The sequence below is a fragment of the Typopeltis vanoorti genome, chromosome 7, assembly GCF_054136105.1.
Source record: "Typopeltis vanoorti isolate ZY-2024b chromosome 7, IOZ_Tvanoo_1.0, whole genome shotgun sequence".
NCBI lineage: Eukaryota > Metazoa > Arthropoda > Arachnida > Uropygi > Thelyphonidae > Typopeltis > Typopeltis vanoorti.
Window position 1 is genome coordinate 61,663,930 of NC_143555.1, and position 20,609 is coordinate 61,684,538.

At 34.3% G+C, this 20,609-nt stretch overlaps 1 protein-coding gene across 2 annotated transcripts in view; it reads right to left on the reverse strand.

Moving 5' to 3' along the window:
* Window positions 1-19,239, reverse strand: part of LOC150104718 (uncharacterized) — a 30,870-nt gene extending 11,631 nt beyond the window's left edge. Inside the window, exons 1-3 of one of the 2 annotated variants that reach the window (XM_090395897.1) lie at window positions 19,088-19,239; window positions 12,805-12,961; window positions 55-195 (exon numbers count right to left, since the gene is read on the reverse strand). In XM_090395897.1, coding sequence (XP_090252023.1) covers window positions 55-195; window positions 12,805-12,961 — 298 coding nt within the window. In that variant the 5' untranslated portion in view covers window positions 19,088-19,239. Of the gene's footprint in view, window positions 1-54; window positions 196-12,804; window positions 12,962-15,788; window positions 16,063-19,087 lie in introns of those variants that run through there. The other variant, XM_090395896.1, reaches the window with a different exon arrangement.
* Window positions 19,240-20,609: the final 1,370 nt, after the last annotated feature.

The window sequence follows — 20,609 nt, forward strand, 5'->3', positions numbered from 1 at the left end:
ATGTTAATTGCAGACTAATTTTTAGTCATAGATTTAAAGGAGAACAGTGCTTACCTGACAAGAAATATTCTACACATGAAGCCATTCTCGATGAAGGTTCCTTTACAGTAGTACCAGTAGCAGACTCACCACGTGCATTGATGTATGGGGAATAGAGCCAAAGAGCAGATAAATATCCGTGGGGTTTGTTGTCATCTGAAAGAGTGGTGTGTTCTGAATAAATTTAAAGTCATTCTTGAATATATATGAAGCAATTGCTAAAGAATCAGATTCCGGTTTTCACAGCACAAAAGTAATTTTATGGACGCCTGATACCTCTTTCCTCACAGTTTGTCAGATAACGTCGTGAGTCGGTCAAGTGATTAATTTAGGTTGCCCAAAACACAATCTTTGCAGATTTTTCAACTAGATATTCATATAAATACAAATGTATTTATGAGGCTAATGATTAAGACAGATCGGAGACGAGAACCGATTTTATCTGAGGATTTAGAAAAACGAATTAGATAAAAAGATGTTTTCAGCATTATTTTTTTTATAAAAGGTGAAAATGAATCTGTTTCTAGAAGCAAAAAAAAGGCCCTTAATTATTATTGTATCAGATCTGCTGAAATAACAACCTTCCTGGTGTATATTTTGATATTAAATTGTATTCACTCGTTTCTGTGATAGTGTGGAACTTGTCCGGGTGGTTTAAGTAGGTTTACCCACTAGTTGCTAAGCAACATCAGTAAACTATGGTGAGCCAATGAAGCTAAATGCATTTTGCTTTGCGGCTATTTTTAAGATGTATATGTTGGAATGTTTAGAACATGACCTTTGTCTTTAGTTCAGCATTCTTCTCTCCAAGACTCTTTAGGCCACTCACAACCTGATAAAAATTCCCCCCCCCCTTCCACACACAAAAAAAAATTGCTGAAGCAAAATGATTCACTGAAATTATATGAATATGTTGTTTATGGGACGCACACGAATGGTCTCGTTGATTTAAAGACAATTATCTCACTCGGAAGTAGACACCAATCTAGACGATCAATACATCTGAAAGGAGTAAACAATTTATTTTGAAACTATCAAACAATAACTGAAGGCAACATAAAAAAATTCTAAATTTTAACAAAACATTTGAACACAAAGGACGCTCTAAATGAAGTTGGCGCCTACAGAAGAGAAAATTTTTATTTCCGGTATCTGATCCTTCATCCGTTCTCTTCAATAAAGACACCGAGTCATCCCAAAAATGGATTTTAATAAATCTTCAGTAGAAGGAAGAAAATTCGTTGCTACAAAAGAGGATTTACTTCGAAAGAGATGAAGCTAAAGAACGAAGTTCCGGAATTCAGAACAAATTTTACTCAGACAAAAAATAATTTTGTTTGAGTAACACAAAAAAAACCTAGTTTCATGGTGCTGCACTACTTTTTATTTATTATATCCACTTGTGTCTCACGACAAAAGGTCACTAGTTCGCCTTTTCTACACCCACTTTTGACCAGGTAATCTTTAACCTTTTAAAATGTCAATACGTTTCTTTCATTTCATCTCAACTGTAAATGTGAAAAGCGCCGACTAGTCTAAAATTGTTTCATTTGCTTGTGAATCAAGAGAGCATCGAAGTTTGTTTAAGTAGGTTTTATTCGCATACACCCACATGCCTCATTTGAAGAACGAGAACTCGCAATTTAAGATAGCTGATTTAGCTATATTTGAAGCTTAGACTGTTTGAAGAAAGACTTATATAGAAGGAACTCGGTCGCGTAAATTGACAAAACTGTGGATATGGTTTGCCGTCATTGAGAATTGATCCTTAATTAATGTATGTATCGCTTGAAAAGGACAGAAAAAATAAACAGTAGTGTTCCGGCTCCATTCGAATTTATAGAAATGTATAAACGTTTACAGAATAAATAGAAATGTACAGACCTGACTGCAAGAGTCAAATGTTCCAAGAACAACAGCCTGGGTTTTCGTAACCTTCTCCCTGACTTGGGTCTACAGAGGCATGTGAAAGGAAAGAATTTTCTGTAATAAAAGTTGGCATAATTCGTGCTGTTGTAAGTTTTAAATTATAAGGTATAATGACGGAATTCTTTTCGTTATCTTTGTAAAGCCCTAAGCAACATTTATAACGCCCTAATATATAACACAAAAACTTGTCTCCCTTTAAAAATAGGTCAGAATGGCACCAGATTCCAGGATAGACCTGTAGTGTATTTTAAGAACTATTATGGTAGGAGTTTCAAGACTTATTACTGCTAGAATTATATTTCAGTACTTCTATCGAAGGAAAGGTTTCGATCAAGAGAATGAAAGCAATAGTTCAACGAGAGAAAAGACCAAATAAATTACGAAGACTATCCCATTTGACATCGTTAAAGTGATAACCGTTATTATCACTTTAACGATAAAGCCACAATGACAAACGTGGTCGGTCATCTGTTCTACGCTTCGCCACATTACTATTAAGAAAAAGAATCTCAAATGTTTTCCTCTTAATAATGATAAAATCATACCGGCAGGTTAATTCTTTGTAATTTGGACTTCCATAAGTATAGAAGTCCCTCCATACATCAGTAAATTGCACCAAAAGTCCAGCTAATTAATGGAAAGCTATTTCTGTAGTGGAGAAAAGATTGAATGCAGTAGAAGAATGGCGATTGTCCATTATTCTTGTGTGTGTACACGTAATCCGTGGGAAATAAGACTGCTCTATTTATTAAAATTAGGATCATCTAAGGTATATAAAGAAATAATTCTACAGATAGAATGACAACCAGCTCTGCCTTTATTAGAAACACCTGCGTTTGATCCCAAATAAATAAAACTTTTTATACTTGTTAACAAAACCTGGGATGTTAAGGTTTTGTCTCCCTCCTTGCCTAAAGCTCCCTCAGAATCTAACGCCTAAGGACACTCACAGTTCATATGCTCTCCCCGTTCAAATTGTTGGCTCTTAATACCTCGGCATTAATTTCGAAAACGCAAATCAAACTAAAAAGGAGGTTAGTGACATTTTTGTATTATTCTAAATTATTCATTTTCTTAAAGTCTAGAATATAATGACTCTTATATTCCTGCAACTGATACATAATTTGACATTTATTACACCTCCAGCAGCTCTCATATAGTGGAGGTGAGACAAAGGATCCATTACTTCATGCTATATTCAATCCTATTACTACCTTTATCCAAAGGTCACTAAAACCAGCATAATTTCTGTGAAATAAATGGTTGGCAACTGCTGAAATTCATATTTTGTATCTTGTTGACTATGATTCAGTTAGGCATTGAATGATTTCTGCCTTATTTAATACTGCCACTTAACAATACCAGATTGCTAGAACTCCAAAAGTTTTTTTGCCTGCTAGCTCTGCAGTTTCCTCTGCAGGATTTGCTGCCGAAGTACATCTAGAATAGAACCCTACTTGCCTATGAGAAAGATCGACTAACTCGGAGAGAACGGCCGAAGAAAGACTTAGGAATGTTGCTCTATTCTAGGTCTTTCTTCAACCGTTTTCCCGAATGAGAAATTTAAGAGCCTTTAACCTGAAGTTAGGCCCTCTGTATACAGCGGTGACGGGACAACCAAGCTGACTCCGTTTAATACACAAACCGTATGCAGTATGTGCTTAGGCCAGTGAGTGGACAGGATTAATATGCATTTCTAAATCTAGCAACGTGGTATTTTCATTTGTTTCATGGAGTAACAGAGATTAATATGCAGATTGTTTTACTTTGGTCTAACTTTTTGCTAACGTATTAGATGTAGCAATAAATGTGATTGTTCTAAATTTGAAGAAAATTGGTGAAAAAAAAAAAAAAAATCAAGGTTTCATATTTAATTCTCCATAGATAAGCAACGATGGTCTTCGTCTAGTCGCCTAACTCCTGATGAAGAGGTACATAGTGAAGAAAAATGTCATTCAACTTTTAATACAGTCGAATACAACAGTTTCATGAGCTTCGATGAAAACTAGGTTAGTTTAATGAAAATAATTTAATTTTTCTGATGAAGAGACATATAGTTATGATCATCACATAGGACTAACGCCAAAAAATAAATAAGGTATAGGGATAATTCTTATATTTTCTACCGGCATTCAAAATATTTAAAAAATATAATTTTTCTGTTACTTTCAAAAGCTCCCTAGGAATATTGATATTTCTTAACCGAGTTTGTTTTTATAAGAATTTTTTTATAAATTTTGCTGTCAATTTTTTTAAATGGTGATCTATCTTTTATTTACTTTGATTACTTATACTCGTTTTATTATTCTATATTTCAAATGTTAATCCTACTTAGGATAGCCTATATATGAAACGATATGCCGTGAAATGTAATTTAACTCTGCTCTGGGGGTCAAATGTGGACCTTTGTCAAGCCACTTGTGGATTCCGAAAAGTAAAATTGTCTCGCTTGGTGTAATCAAAGTCATCTACCGCAACAGCTTTCATAGAAATCCACGCCGGTAGTGCAATTCGAATCCACAACCTGATGAGAGCGGGTACCATATTCACTAAGCTAACCAGACTGAGAAAAAGAAGAGCAAAATAATCACTTTCCCCCGCATTTTTCATTTAAATATTGAAAGAGTCATTGAAGGCTTGTTTTTCACTATTAAATGCTCCTCTCTTAACTGGTTTAGAAAACAACCCCGTTTTAGATAATACTAGTGATCTCTGCCATCTCCGTCCTCATTCGCTCCTTCCGGACATACTTCCTTGTTATATGACAGCCATGACACCAATATTACTGATAAACGGCGTTGAATCGGGAACATCGAACCATTTTCCGACTGTTTACGTAAACTGGATTAACTGCACATATTATGTTGATAAATATATTACGATACACCACCTTCTCAAGTTTCGGAATGAAACATACTGATAGGCATCTTCCAGTCGACAGGAATGGGTATAATGGTATACCGCTACATGAAGCGCGCAAATAATATTTCCAGAACTTATCGTTTTTGCATATTTTAAATGGCATATTCACATTCAAGTAACTAGCACACAGCGGCTGACTACATTAAATAACTTCCTTCCTCAAATGGTTATAAAATCTCTAGGGGGTTGGTTGGCCGGTCTGGTTGGCGAGTGGTTAGGTCATCCGCTCTCCAGCCTTTTGGCTGGAGAGCGGATTGAGAGGGGGTTCGAATCCCGTCGTGGGCATGGATGTTTGTGATTCGTGAAAATAGTTGTAGTGGTGGTGTTCGGCGGTAGATGGCGCTGGTCGGGATGGAAGAGTTGTAGAGCAGATGCCCTCCCTCAATGAGTCTTTGGACTCCCTGGAGGTGTTATGTAATAATAATAAAAATCCTGAACATACTTGTTTCATGCCAGTGTATATCATATAGGTTATCTTAATTATTTCAAAAAAGCTGCCCGTTATAAGATTCCATATCGGCGTCTTCTCTGTAACATTGGTAAAGAATTGCATTATCTAATATCAGCTGTACACAACATCATCAGCTTAAAGATGGACGACGGAGCTGCATCCATCGAGATACTAGCGAAGAACAAAGGGATTAAACGGTGCTCTGAAAGGCCGTGCGGAATTTCAACCGTCCAGTATAGAAATGGCTTATTAAACTTCAGCTTAGTAACAGTATACTACGGAAAATGCTGCGCAGTCTCGGTTTCTGAGAAAGGGCTCATGTAGATAAGCCAAACATGACAATTGATGGGTCTGTAAAACGGTATTCCAATTCTCTGTGGGTCATCCCATGTAAGAGTTTGAGCCCAGTGTATTTTATCTGTTAATTGCGTGTGTTCCTCTGAAGACGATTTATTTTGCCGAATGAAAAACTGAAGTTACCAAAAATGGGAACGTCCATCTCCGTATGGGGCCGGTTAACTCACTTTGATTGAAATTCGAATCCACGTATTTCCATCCAAAATGCATCATCGATATCGACTGAGTTACAGAGGCTGTTCTCAACGGAGAAGTTCACGGAGTAGATAGTTTGTGATATCAAGACGAATTATCTTACGTCCCTTTCCTGCTAATCACGATAGTTCTCTGTGAGTATGACAGTTGGCAAGAACCGTCTTATGCCGAAGTTCATCATTCCAACTGAAAATGTCTGAAAGAAGAGGCGTGATGGTCTGGTATTAACGTTTAACTTTTGTTTTGGTGCTATGAAAAGCGTACGCCAGAGAGAGACGCCGCACTTCTGGAAACAGGGCGCTGTCGTGTTGAAAGAAACTCTGTGTCATCCAGGTGCAACCGCGACTTGGTGTGAGAAAATTATTTGGGAAACTTGACTGGCCTACATAGAGTCGGTTCTCTGCCCAAAAGATATCTTTTGGGATGAATTAGACAATAGGTGCGACCCATCCAACAATGTATACATAGACTAGCTATCATGTTAAAGGGAAAATGGTCCAAAATACCCTGCTCATTATCGTTATTGGTAGAAAATGTGTCGAGAATAACAAAGCATGAATGGAGGGGGGGTGGACCCACACCTAGTCGTGTTTTAAGTTTTTCTATGGATTATAGCACTGTTCTAATACTTAATGGGATGTAGACAAGAGTACACTACGTAACGATGAGTTGTGGAATAGAATTGAATATTTTCATCCGTTTACGAAATTGAAAACAGGTGGAAAATGTTTCTATATCCTTGATTCAACAACTTATCGCTAAAGAGCATGACATGCTTTTTTTTCTTTCACAATAACTGCATTGCAGTTTTGGATAGTTTCATAATTTAAATGCTGCAATGGCATCGTTACTGACAGGTGGGGGGAGGGGGTATGACTAAACTTTTTATTAATACTTCGTATGGGGACGGGCCGATTCATGAACTCATCATAGCCATTGGGAACATTTCACATCAAAGGTGTTAAACCGTTAGCCGACTAATTGCACAGGTGACAATTATGAAGAAAACTTCCAGCTTTTAAATCCAAATGGCTACTACCAAAGAATTATCATTTGGATTGACATTTTAGAATTTCGATCGACTGCGCATTAGTTTTTATCTCCGAATATGATTGAATCATCCTATTTTCGCATCCATTATTTGTTGCAGTAGCAATTTGTTTTTCTATTTAAACAAATCGTATAGAAATTAGAGTAATTTAACACAGTTCAGCATAATGATCACAATGTTTGAGATTACTCTGCTTATGAATTTAATTAAATTCATTCAGGATGGCTTCTTATATTATCTGAATTATATTGTATTTTGTGCTCTTACTTTATCGAAGTTCTTACTTGTTGCTATTGGTTTACCATCGCCTTTAAACTGAAGTAGTGAAAAAACCTTAGAACTTCGAAATAACTTAATGTCCAGATAAGATGATATTACGTAAACCTTAATTGGGTTTAGGCGCATTTTAAATAAAAGAAACCCATCGATCATGACATGTCAGTGTATTGTTAAATTATATAGTTGGATTTTTAAAAAGGTCAGTTTTGTCAGTATGAAAACCGAAGTGTATCGGGGGGAGTCAGTTATTTTTTCTAGACTGATTAACGCAATATCGATTTTAAAAATCGATAGGAAATATCTCAGTCAGCCCTGGGATTTCAGTTCTATGTCCTTCGAATGGAATATTCGGGTTGCTGTCAACAACGTATGTCATGAAGGCCCATAAGGCTGTCAATAATCGACTAACAAGATCATCTATTGTTCCATTCCGGTGGCTCGCAGCTCTCATTCATCTGTCTACCAAGCACGCATTCACCTTTTCAAGCATCACAAATATTATGAACAGCGCTTTGAACACGCTGTAAGTCATGCACTAAAGTTCTAAATATAGCAATCGCAATGCAGAAGAGTGTGGATTAATCTTACGAAGAGGTGTTTCTCTTCACACCTTCATGGCCTGCAGCACGATTTTATAGATTTTCATTTACTAGCATTGACGCTGTAAGAGGTTAAACCGTATTTCAAGTAAGCAGTTAAGCGCGCATAACAAAATTTAATTATTTTAATGCTTTATTTAAAACGTTAATTGGGAAAAAAAAACAGTTACTAAGACTACCAGAACTTGTTCCATTCTTCCACTGAAGTGAACTTAACACAGTTACGGGGAAGTTTTCATGGTTTGTTTTTTAATAACCAGAAAAACGTAAAAATAACTGCATGACTTGCATTTATTCGCTACTTTCTACTTCCATGTTAAGTTTCGTGTATTTATTTTTATATCCAGTAATTCCTTTCAGTGTCATTCATCGCAGTAATTGTCTTTTGCGTTTATCAACTTCTCGTGTGTGTGTGTGAGAGAGAGAGAAAATGACATACATTTAAGCACTATTAAGAAGCTGTGTTATCTTTTAACTTCAACTCTATCATCTTTTAAAAAAATCAACAAGCTACTGCTGAAATGTTATATATATATATATATATACACACACACACACACACACACACACACACACACAGGTAACCCTCGTATAACGCGGTACTTATACAACGCGGTTTCGATATAACACGGTCTACAAATTGTAGAATCCTTTATCTTTTCATATATTTTTCACCGCGCGACTTAAAAATCAAATTTTATCTTCGTTTAATTTGCGTCTGCCCGTATCGCGCAGATAGTTTTAAATAGCGAATATATATTTGGGGAAATACTCTTTGGCACCGATGTACGTGCACCGGAAAATTCACGAGACAGTTGGATATTTATTTACTCCATATTATTAACTTAATAAAAAAAAAAAAAGGTGCAGCATAGTGGTAAGCAAGGTCTTAATGACTTCTTGATAACTAAACCAGCCGAAGTATGCAATGAGAATTATACAAATGATGTCCAAGAGATTTCGAGTGATGACGACGTCCTACCACTCGTAAATATAGAACATCTACGAAATGTTATTTCTTAAGACAGTGATGACGACTAAAATATGCACTTTATTTTATTTTGCCTAAAATATTTATGCATTATGTGCAATGAAGTTTATGTACAATTTGTAATTTTATAAGTTTATACTATGTATTTGTTTCATAGTTTATGTTTTCTAAACTTACATGAATTACCTGAATTAAATAAAAACGATTTCTGAACATAACCCTACTTTTTCTATGTGATCTGAGTCTCGCATAACGCGATTTATATAACGCAGCATTTGTATGGAACCTGACATCTGCGTTATACGAGGTACCTGTATATAGTTTTTTACTTTGGGTATATTATACGTTAAAGATACCAAGTTATTTTAATTATAAACCTGGTTTTAACCCATTCATTTCCCAAGTTTGCGCCTGCAAGTCTTAGGCAATTCGTGGTAAAGGTGGAATAAGCTCTGATCACTATTCTTAGTATTTACCCTTAATGCTAAGCACATCTCCTTGAGGAGATGTATGATGCTATGCATTAAAGCCAAGGGGCCACTACCCAGACCGGTTTTGATCTTTATTGAGGTCTCATCAGTGGGAGCCAGTCTTAGAAATACCAAGGTTTAAGTAATACAGAGCTTATAAATATTTTACCAAAAAAGCACCTTTTGGTAAAATATTTATAAGCTCTGTATTACTTAAACCTTGGTATTTCTAAGCCTGGCTCCCACTGATGAGACCTCAATAAATGTCGAAACCGATCTGGATATTGGCCCCTTGCCTTTAATGCATAGCATCATACATCTCCTCAAGGAGATGTGCTTAGCATTAAGGGTAAATTCTAAGAATAGTGTTCAGAGCTTATTCCACCTTAACCACGAGTTGCTTAAGACTTGCACTACGTGCGGGTCACCCAGACTTGCACTACTTGCAGGCGCAAACTTGACTTACTTGTCTGTTTGCTTACTTGGGAAATGGATTAAAAACAAGTTTATAATTAAAATAGCTTGGTATCTTTAACATTATATATATATATATATATATATATATATATATATATATATATAACCTCTCAACCTGTATTTTTCTTTTTATCTTCTCTTGTCTCTATTCGAACACTTACGAAATCATTTTTCTATTAAATTGCTTTCTAGCATGATCTTCCAAAGTCGTTACAGATGCTAACTTTGCTTTACTTGCGAGTTTTTGGTCTAAACCAGGGGTCGGCAACCTGCGGCTCTTTTCGTTATTAAACAATCTATTTTTGAATAATGCAAAATTAATGTTATTATTAAATTAGAAACTAAAAAATCTAAATTTAGCATTTGCAAAAAATTAAGGACATTTTACATTACGTCAAGGATATTTTACAATTAAAAATAGTACATGCGATGCTGAAAAATTTAATACTTTCATGTTTGAACTCTTTAAAATCATACGTGATAATCCTTCTTTACATTCTATTTACATTTTACAAAAATTCTACTTTATGGTGGATATGACTTCCCATTTAAACGCACTAAATAAGAAACTACATGGAAAGGGAAATACAGCAGTTTTGCTTTTAGAAGAAGTGATTTCGTTTGAACAAAAACTATATTTGTTTGCGACAGACTTAGAGAAAGGCACCTTATTACATTTTCCTACGTTGAAGAAATATAAAAAAAAAAACAAGCTGATAATTCCATAAATTTAATCTTTTTCAAAGAAATTGTGGTAAATATGCGATCTGAATTTAATGGGAGATTTGAGGAGTTTAGAAAGAACAAGGCAACTATGTCATTTTTATTGCGACTACTTGAAATTAATCCTGCCGAATTAAATTTTTCACCTTTTGCTGGAATTGATGAGGCTGCATTTCAACTTCAGTTAGAGGACCTGAAAACCCAGGATTTGTGGAATTCAAAATTTAGAAATCTTAAAGCTGACCTGGAGGAGTTGGAAAGACAAAAATCTACCTATGCAATACAAAAAAATTGTCTGAAATAGAAAATCTTAAAAAGCAAGAGCAGATTGTATTTGACACGTGCAATTGTTTACTGGACACTTACATTCGGTGATTTCAAACATACGCATTTGGACTTCTATCGATTTTCGGATTGACATATTTTTGTGAGCAAATATTTCCTAATATGAATTTCATTCAAAGTAAGCTGAGAAACCTACTAAACAACGTGAGTCTTTCGTCATGTTTGAAAATGAAAATTACTGCGTATTCGCCGCATATTGAGAAACTATCCCAAGATGTTCAACAGCAAAAGTCTTACTAATAATATATATTTTAAATTTAAAAAAAATTTAAAAGAAATAGGTATGTTATTGAATTTTATACATATGTTTTCGTAAGGAGAAGCAAATCTTTGTTTTATTATTTAATATTTCAAAATATCATATCATTTAGTGTGACATGCCACCCCTGTATTTTACAAGTATGATAACGTGTTACTAAAAAACTGAATAAATAATTTAATTATAATATTTTTCAATGTAGTTTCTAAATTTAAAGCGGTGATGAGCAATTAAATAGTAAATCAAATACTCGGTTCGATCCGCATAAAGAATATTTTTTTTTCTTTGATAAGAAAGTATTAATTTATTTTCCATTATTTAGGTATATTTTAATTTTTCAACCTGCACAAATAAATCCACATGTAAAAATCAACATTCATAAAATAGATTTTTAATTAAAATATACTAATTCTGCCGTACAAAACGAACACCGTGGACCACACAAAAAACCTGAGAGGGCCGCATGCAGCCCGCGGACCATTGGTTGCTCATCACTGCGTGCGGCTCCGTAAATTTATTTTTTTTTAACAGATATAATTTTAAAAATTGCTCTTCAATCCAAAATGGTTGCCAACCCCTGGTCTAAACTACTGGGATAAAATTCAGATTTTGTTTACAATCTTAAACTAAGAGGAGTTGGTTGATAATGGCATGCTTATATTTAATCACTTTTTGACTGTTCAGAGTTTTTAGTTCAACTTCACTGAAATATATTCATCATTGGAATATATTCCAAAATTCGAGACTTATAATCTTCCTCTTTTCTTCCCCCCCCCCCACTGCTGGGTTCAACCTTCCTACTTATCTTGGTTCGGAATTTCATTACTGTGATGAATTGCTGCACGTCTCATGTGACAGAGTCGAACATGATTCAGCGCCTTACTGAAGTCCGGGTTTAAATTACTGGGTTGTTGTGAAAGTGACTGCCTTATTGGGGATATTTTTAGCAATCACTGAAAGCGTGAAGATGTTTCTTTGTTCTTAACTGCTTCGCACCACACAATCATGCACTGGAAGGGTCACGTTTTTTTTGCTTTCTATTTTTTTCATTGAGGAAAAAAAAAAAAGTGATCCTAATTCACTAGTTCATTTTAAAATGGCTTAAATTCAAATCTTGAATTTTAATATATTAGTTTTCGTTTTAATGCCTCTATTTACAAAATATTATCATGAGTCATTCCATCAAGGCTCATTCTATTCTATCTTAATTGAATTTCTTTGATCAACGGGTCCGAAGTACAGCGTATGTGTCGCACTTCGCCCACTGCTAAATTTTACCTTTTTCTTTCTTGTATTAAATGCACAAACAAAAGTTCTTCAGTGAATTAAACTTAAGTTTTTTTAATTATTATTTAATATTGAAATCAAATTTTAAAAAAATCATGAACTGTTAGTAAAATTCCAAAAAATTTTCATTACTACTGCATTACATTTATTAGCAAATTAATAGTTATAATACGTGTATGGTGTTTCTGAACGTGCAATCAAAATAGTTTTGTTTAATGAAATGCCACTAAATAAATGTTTGAAATTGACGAGAGAGAGATCTAATGCAAGGGAGGGACAAAGGTTTAAAAACTTCGTCCCTCCCTTGCATTAGATCTCTTTGGATGTTAACGTACGTGTATGCTAGCATAATAAAGGTCATCTAATATTTAACTGAGTATTCTTGCAAAAAAAAAAATACCAGGAATAATTAAAACGCGAATTCCATTACCTTTTGCTGCCAGTTCATCCGGTGCATTCAAATCAATTGGCGTCAGAGCAAGTCCCTTGTATGTGGTAGGTGATGGCGATACTTCAGGCGGTGGCACAAGTTTTGGAAAGGTGGTACCCGAAGGGTCTTGAATAGATTCGGCCTTATGATTCGTCATCTGACATCACGTGCAATAAATAAATAAAATTAATAAAATAAAACTGAGAAAACTGGAATTCAGCTGTCATATGTAGAGCGATGTTTTACGATGTAGCATCCATACTAATCTCAAATACGAGAATGAAATAAACATACAAACACATTCTACCAATTGCTGTCCATAAGGAACTTAGAACCAAATAACAAAGATACGTTTTAGGATTTGTGATCAGTATCTTGTTCATGAAACGGATTCTGATAGGCAAATTAACAGAATTAAGTAAATATTACCATAATTTTGATCACTGGTGAATCCAGACTTGCGTTTTTAAGGAGGATATTAAAAATTATTAATGATAAATTATGTAAGTATTTCTTAATGTTTCCCGTTTTATTAAATGCAATTACAGTAGTTTTATTACAAATTTTAATTTGCATTATAATTTAAAATTTAAGTTTCTTTAACTGTAAATTTACATTGTGTTGGTAAGTCACAAATCCCTGTTTACCTGCAGCATTTTAAAATTAAAGATTCTTTTTTACCGTGAAGTACAAGATGCAAATTGAATGCTGACACGAAATTATTCTCTGAATGAATCTCTCGTTCTCTTATTAGATATTCAGAGGACAAAAATGAAACGACAGAACAACTAAGCGAAATAACTTTCACAGAATGAATTCAGAAAGGAAAATTCGCTTATTACACACAATTTCCGGTTAGCCTTGAACGTTGTTATTAAAATAACTTCGGAATGTTGAGCTATGCTAAACGGCATAATACAGAGCAGCATATGTTGGTCTCCGTCACGTCATCTGGGTTCCAAAATAGCATGACTTGCAAGAAGATTGACAAAAAAAAAAAAAAAAGTGTTATCTTAAATTTGAATTTTTAGCGCTTCGGTTTTTTTTTCATTAAAGTATCAATCGAATACAGCTTTCAATTTTTTTTTACTTGGCGCTAATAATGGAATGGTTTTTACGCAACAAGAATTCTAGAATAAAGAAACACCAACATGTAACATCACGATTCATTTAATAGAATTTTTAGAGAGGTGGTCAGCGTTCTTTATTATCCTGCGCTGCTTTTGTCCAAAAAACGTATGCTCTAACTTTCCCTTTTGCATAAGGCATTAAAATTTTGAGTGTTCTTCCCCATCCAATGATCTCTTCGGACTTCACTGGAATACAATTGCTTCGGGATACTACAACTCCCCCCCCCCCCCTTGTAATGCAATTACATCCATATTAGAAGCTGAAGTGAGCACGAACAAAACTACACCTGATCTGTTTTAAGTTCAGCATCTGTTTGAAGAACTGATTAGGATCTCAGCTGGCAGTACGGACTCACTGACTTGTCCAAGAAAGAAAAAAAAAAAAAACACGACAGGGAAATAATGTTTTCGAATATGACAAGATGAAAATGATCTGACAGTTTGCATTTATAATTTGGTTCGATATTGTTTCACTTCATGTGCTCAAACAACGAACCAAATTTTGACAGTGTCTATGTAGTCAGGTATTCTGAAGAAGTTTAGCAGGCAATCTACGTAAGAATAATAATCAGCTGTAATAGCTACCACAATAAAATAGATATTTTGAATATTTATTTATAATTGGTGTTCGTTAGCAATTTAAGAAATCACTAATATCAGACAGTCGAGATAATACTGTATTAAGAAACAACTAGAATCATAAAAAAAACTTTTTTATATATTACAACTCAAAATTTATTAGTATGAAGTATTACGGAAGATGAGTCTGGCCTTACAAACAAAACTCTGAATGAATCAAGTGCAGCGACGTGTACTTGCATACGCAATACGAAGACTTAACTTCCGTCAAACAAATTTTATCACGTTGTTGCTATAAAATTAGAAGATAAGACAGGGGAAGATACTGTCGTCTTAAATATTAGAAAAACTTAAGAAAAAGAAAGGTAGAAATTGACTTGAACAATAGTTTATTTCCGAGCACTGCTAGCAAGAAGTGAAGGCATACAGCGGTTGAAAATTAACTGCGTCTTTCAGAGTTATAATATTTGGATTGCAAGTTATAAATGAAAAATTAATTGAATAGCATTGTACCGTTTTATAGAATAGCATAAAGATGCTTTTAAAAAAAAAAAATAATTTTTGATTCAACTTATTCGCTTATAATTTAAATATACTTACAATGCATTTTTGCTCTCCGTAGAAGGTTGAATGTGTTACTTCGATAATAAATTAAAATCTCATTCCATTTTTAAAAAATTCCATGGTCTCTGAAATTTGTGTCCTGCTATTTATGAAGAAGGAAATTTTGTTGTGGGAATTCCTATCTGTGTATTATATTCAATTTTTATGTATACTAGACTATCATAAATAACATTCTGTATCCAAACGCTGCACTATGCTATTAATCTTTAGAATGCAGGAATAATATTTGAAACAGATAACGAAAAGCAAAATAATGCTACGCTGATTTATAAAGAAAAAATAAAATTTGATTTTTATTTGTAAATTTTTTGTGAATTGTAATTTTGTCCTTATAATTGCAAATCATTTTACATGTTATCATACCTTCTCAATTCACCTGTGTGGTCCCCCATAATTAAGACAAATTAATTAATACAAATAAAGCATAACTGTTTTTTTTTTTTTTTTTTAAAACTCCAACCTATTCATATCAATCTTCAGACTAAAGTGAAAACATTTAGTTTGTAAATAATATCAACTGCATTATATATTCGAATTCACTTTACACCAATATTTCATAAAACTATCAATCACCTAGGTTTCTGTTATTGTCGAGTTAAATAGCGTTTAAAATGAAAATTCAACGGCAAAACACTTTTGATCAATTCTTACCTTGGATATCGTGAGAAATGCTCATTTGTTTCACATATTGCGTCACGTCTTCGCTATACTGATCGACAGAATATCCAACTGGTGTTATGACAATAATTATAAACTCTGTATTATTTCTCTGTTTAAGCTATTCACGTCTTAATTCCCACACTTCATCACAAAAACAGAATGCCTAAATACATCTATATTTTGCAGCGTTTTTGACTCTTGTATTGCTACGTACAACGATTACTCACCTAACTGTACCTTTGCCACGTGCGTAGCAGGTGCGATGTACCTGAGCAGTTGAGAAATTAGATCTTCCCAACGAGGAAACAGCGCACCTGCTAACGTAACACCTGTCACGTGGTATTGAGCATTGGTCTACATGTACGTGCCCGTATCAGTCGAAACACACGCGTACATCCTGCTATTCCCCCCATCCCGTCAATTGGAAACCTAGTTACATTATGTAGGATCATTTTGGAATAGATATAGTATTTTAAAAAAATAATAAAAATAGGCCTCTTGTGATCATCTGAAATAACACGCTTCATATTCATATCAGTTTGGATGTGTTATATTACCTGATGATATCAAAAACTGTTTTCATAAGAAGATGACGTTGATGGCTCATGATTTTTAACGATTTCCTTGAAGAATCGAAATATTTTTCATGTTTTTTAAGTTAAAATAATTAAATTAACCAGAAAGTGTTTGTTTTTTTAATCTGTTATTAAAATAGGAATACAATAATGCATAAATATTCCCCTGTCGTCTTTTTTTTTTTACCCACAAATGTTTTCCTGGTTCGAATCCTACTGATTACCAGAGAAATTTTATAATGTTTACTTTCATGTACCGAGTTATCGAGTCAAAACTACTTAGAATTTCCCTTAAGTGTGTGTGATTACGAGACGTTTTGTCACGGGAAGGAAGGTAGAGAGAGAACGTATACTGCTTTTACCCATTTTACCAAATCTTCATTGCTCCTGCCTGAAACATAATGAAGTGGACGAAATATTAACCTAAGCTTCCGTTGTACGAAGTGGCGCACGGCAAATCCTACCAAATGGGATTTGTCGGTATTAATTATAATTAATAAAAAATTAAAATTAAATTTAAATAAATTTTAAATGAATAAAAAAATTAAATATCTTAAAATGAAAAACCAAGAAAAGTCATTCGAAATAATATGATTAATGAAATCTAAATATTCGGATTGGAAATAATTGCTAATATTATTGCTACAAATATTTTCTATTTCATATTTCATTCAGAAGTTATATAAAATAATACCTAACCTTCCAATATAATAAAAATAAGTATTGTCGTCTCAACTCTGAGCAGCAAGGAAAATCGCATTCTCCTCTCACAGAGGACCCTCTGGAGAATACGACTCATTACACAAACACAGAGCTGCCTGAGAGATGGGATAAAAACAAGTGCAAATTAGTGATTTATGAGCAAAACTGTATATTTTAGGAGATGTAGATTAGGGACGGATTAGTTATCTTAGCAAGGAAGATATGCGTATCAAACGTTTGTGATGTATTTTTTTCCTGTAAAGGATTGGGAAAATAATGGGTATAATTTAAATTCTAAATTCTTGTGTAAAACAGTATTAAAAGATAGTTATTATGTTCAAGAATATTCTAATTGTAATTAAAGTATACATATACATTTATTATTATTCGCATACGGCGAGTAACAGAACTTTTGTAGTGTAGTCGCAAAGATGTCACGATTTTTATTCTTCGTGAAAATACTTGATTCAAATCCCATCTAGAACGCGAGAAACTTTTATAGAGACTAACTAAATATGAGGCAATCAGTCTCATACGGAGGGGTTGCTCTCGGAAAATCTCCGAGAGCAACCCGAATAGACTAAATAATGCATACTTTTAACAGACGTAATACACTAGTGCCTCATAACTTAAGTTGATTTTGGCTAATTCCAGTCGACTCAACCCAACATTGAGTAACCATCGTTGTTCTCCATGGCCTGGCATTAGTTCGCCACATTCCTCTTGATCAGTCGTATGTTGAGTTTCACACTATCAATGCGATTACACGTGCGATTTTTACATTTTTCCTTAATCCTGTCCACTTTATTATCATGTGTAATGGTTGAAATCTGGAGGATTGAAATACAGAAGGTGTTCTTTAACTACTAAGTTAATCTGGAAAGGATGGTTCGAAAACTCTAAGAGGAAGTATGTGCATTGCACCATTTACGTAGATGCTCCGTGGAAGAATCAATTTCAGCCTACACCATAACCGTTGTCCTGTAACCCTTCTTTTCAATAGATTTATTTTTAATCTCGCATAGCATGCAAACCCACTCCAGAATACTCTTTATAGATATGATACGCTGGCCTTAGAGCCTTAGTTGCTTTGGCTTAATCTGAAAAGTCTAGAGATGTTCGAGAGCAAGTCAAAGTGGATAACGACTTAGTGTTAGAAGAAAAAAAGACAATATTTAAGTACCTCACCAACGTCAAAGTGGACATCATTAAATGATGTCACACTCTTGGGGAGATGTTGGAACGATATGACACTGCGACGAGGCGAAGGGGTATTTCTACAACTATGTCAAAGTGCAGTCAGTCCGAAAATGATTGATGTATTCTTATTCGGACCAGGAAGAGAGCCCTAACCTCAGAAACAGGAAGAGAGTTTTCCATTCAATCCCTCAAACGAAAGGTTGGTAACCTGTAGCACTTAAGTACCATGAATTGACTAAGAATTAAATACAGTAATCCCAAAATCCTCTCTAAACACCAAACTTGATAATTTTCCAAACCCTCCACTAAAGAGGATAATAGTTTCACACCAGAGCAATAAAAATAATCTCCAACAACAGGGCACATTTGCAAAAGTATTCCTGAGAATCGCCTATCATCTCACAATAAATCGTCCATCATCCGACTGTTATTAAAATCTTTGTAAAACCTTTACATTCCTCATAGCATAGGTGCTTTTAACATTAGTTTATTCACAGGAAATTGCAATCCATAGTGTTAATCAAATACAATAACACAAAATATTAATGTATTTGATAAACATATCCTGTATTGTAAATGTTATTTTTCTTACAAGACGTTGTATCGTTAATATTAGTAAACAGTACTTTAAATAAAACACAACATACGCAAAGACAGTTTTACAAAGACACCATTAGTTCCATGTCCTCTGTTAAAAACAAACAAAACTAAATAGGCGACAGTTGCACTTCATGAAAACTCTTTAATAAAGCGTTCTGTTAACTATTATGAAGAATGTTGTTTATTTATCTTGCTTTGAACAGCACCACCTACCTGTCCGTTTCGCTTTGTTTCCTACTATTGAAGCTCCACTATGTTTTACATCGATCAAATGGCACCTAAATTTTCATTGTCAGTAAATGGTAATTTATGCTGCACAGTCGGAGCAACCAGCGCTGAAAGTTTTCAGTACTTAGCTTTGTTCCGCTGTATTATCTGTAACCTTACAACCGCGCTAATATCTGACCAGTGTTATCTCTTTATACAAACACATCTTACCCTTCTCCATGGAAACAACACTGAATAAGCCGTATCGTAGCATGAATAATAGACGACTACTGCATGAAACTAGAAGAAATGCTCATTAAACAACAAAACAGTAAAATTGCAATAAATTACTTTTATTCAAAATGCTTAAATATCGTCAAGTTTTTGTGGATCAAACATGAGACAATTTACTAAACTACAAATTTCTCAGGTTCAGCTTGAATAAGCTCATTTATTTGTTTCGAAATGCCTAAAGTAGTCTTTGTGTCATTGTGTTGCTTAACGAAGTGACATGGTTTCTTTCCGCATGTTATTTTATTGGTTCTTTTGACAAGAATTTTCTAGACCGTTTTCAGTCAGGGTGAGTTAATGAAGTTAATCGGTCTTAGATATAAATGACAAAGTTTTTTTTTTATTCCTCAATGCGTGCAACCTTATTTACAGATAAATGCACCAGACAGACTAGTAAAGAAATGTATATATTTCTTTTAAATTATTATTACGTGACACCTCAAGGAGTCCAAGGACTGATTGTGAGAGGGCACACTACTCCACTACAACTCACCGTCTCCCTTACTTAATACGCGACAGTACTATCATAAATACACAGCGCCATCTATCCCACCACCATCCCTAGTATATATTATCTGTTCTCATGGCCGATTTGCCTGTATGCGGGATGAAAAACCCGAGTTTCCGGGAGAAAAAACCCTGCCACCTCCGTATGAGATCGACTAACTCACCTACCATCGAAAAAAAAACATATAAAGAATCCTCTCATCACCTCGAAAATCGAAGCTAGTTCTTTTACAATTGAAGTATACAATGTACCGTCGTTCTTCCAGTTTCGCTACGGAGGTGCAAAAACGCAGGAAGAATTTCTTCAGAAATATTGTCAGTAAACACGCGCACGATTCAGTACAAAAAGGAGATGGTCCCTTGTTCAGTTAATTTTTTTTTATTATCGAGTAAAAGAAATTACAAGAAATATGTACCTCCTCTGATTTACCTTGCGACTACTCAGATTGTACATCTGATATACTAATTGGGCCCAGGGATGACTATCCCTTGTCCACATTAGCTGCTTGTGAGAATTTTTAGAGGCACAAATTTCTTTTCTAGATATTTTTTTTTTCTAAATTGAATTCATTTTAAAACGAATCTGCCTCAATGTTATAGCTGCACATTGTATTATATTTTTTAACTTCAACTTAGAAAAAAATTGAAATCCGCCACAGCAGTGGCCATTTTTTCTCTTGCATACTGACATGCTTTTAATAAAATCGGTTATTGATACTAGAATATTCTG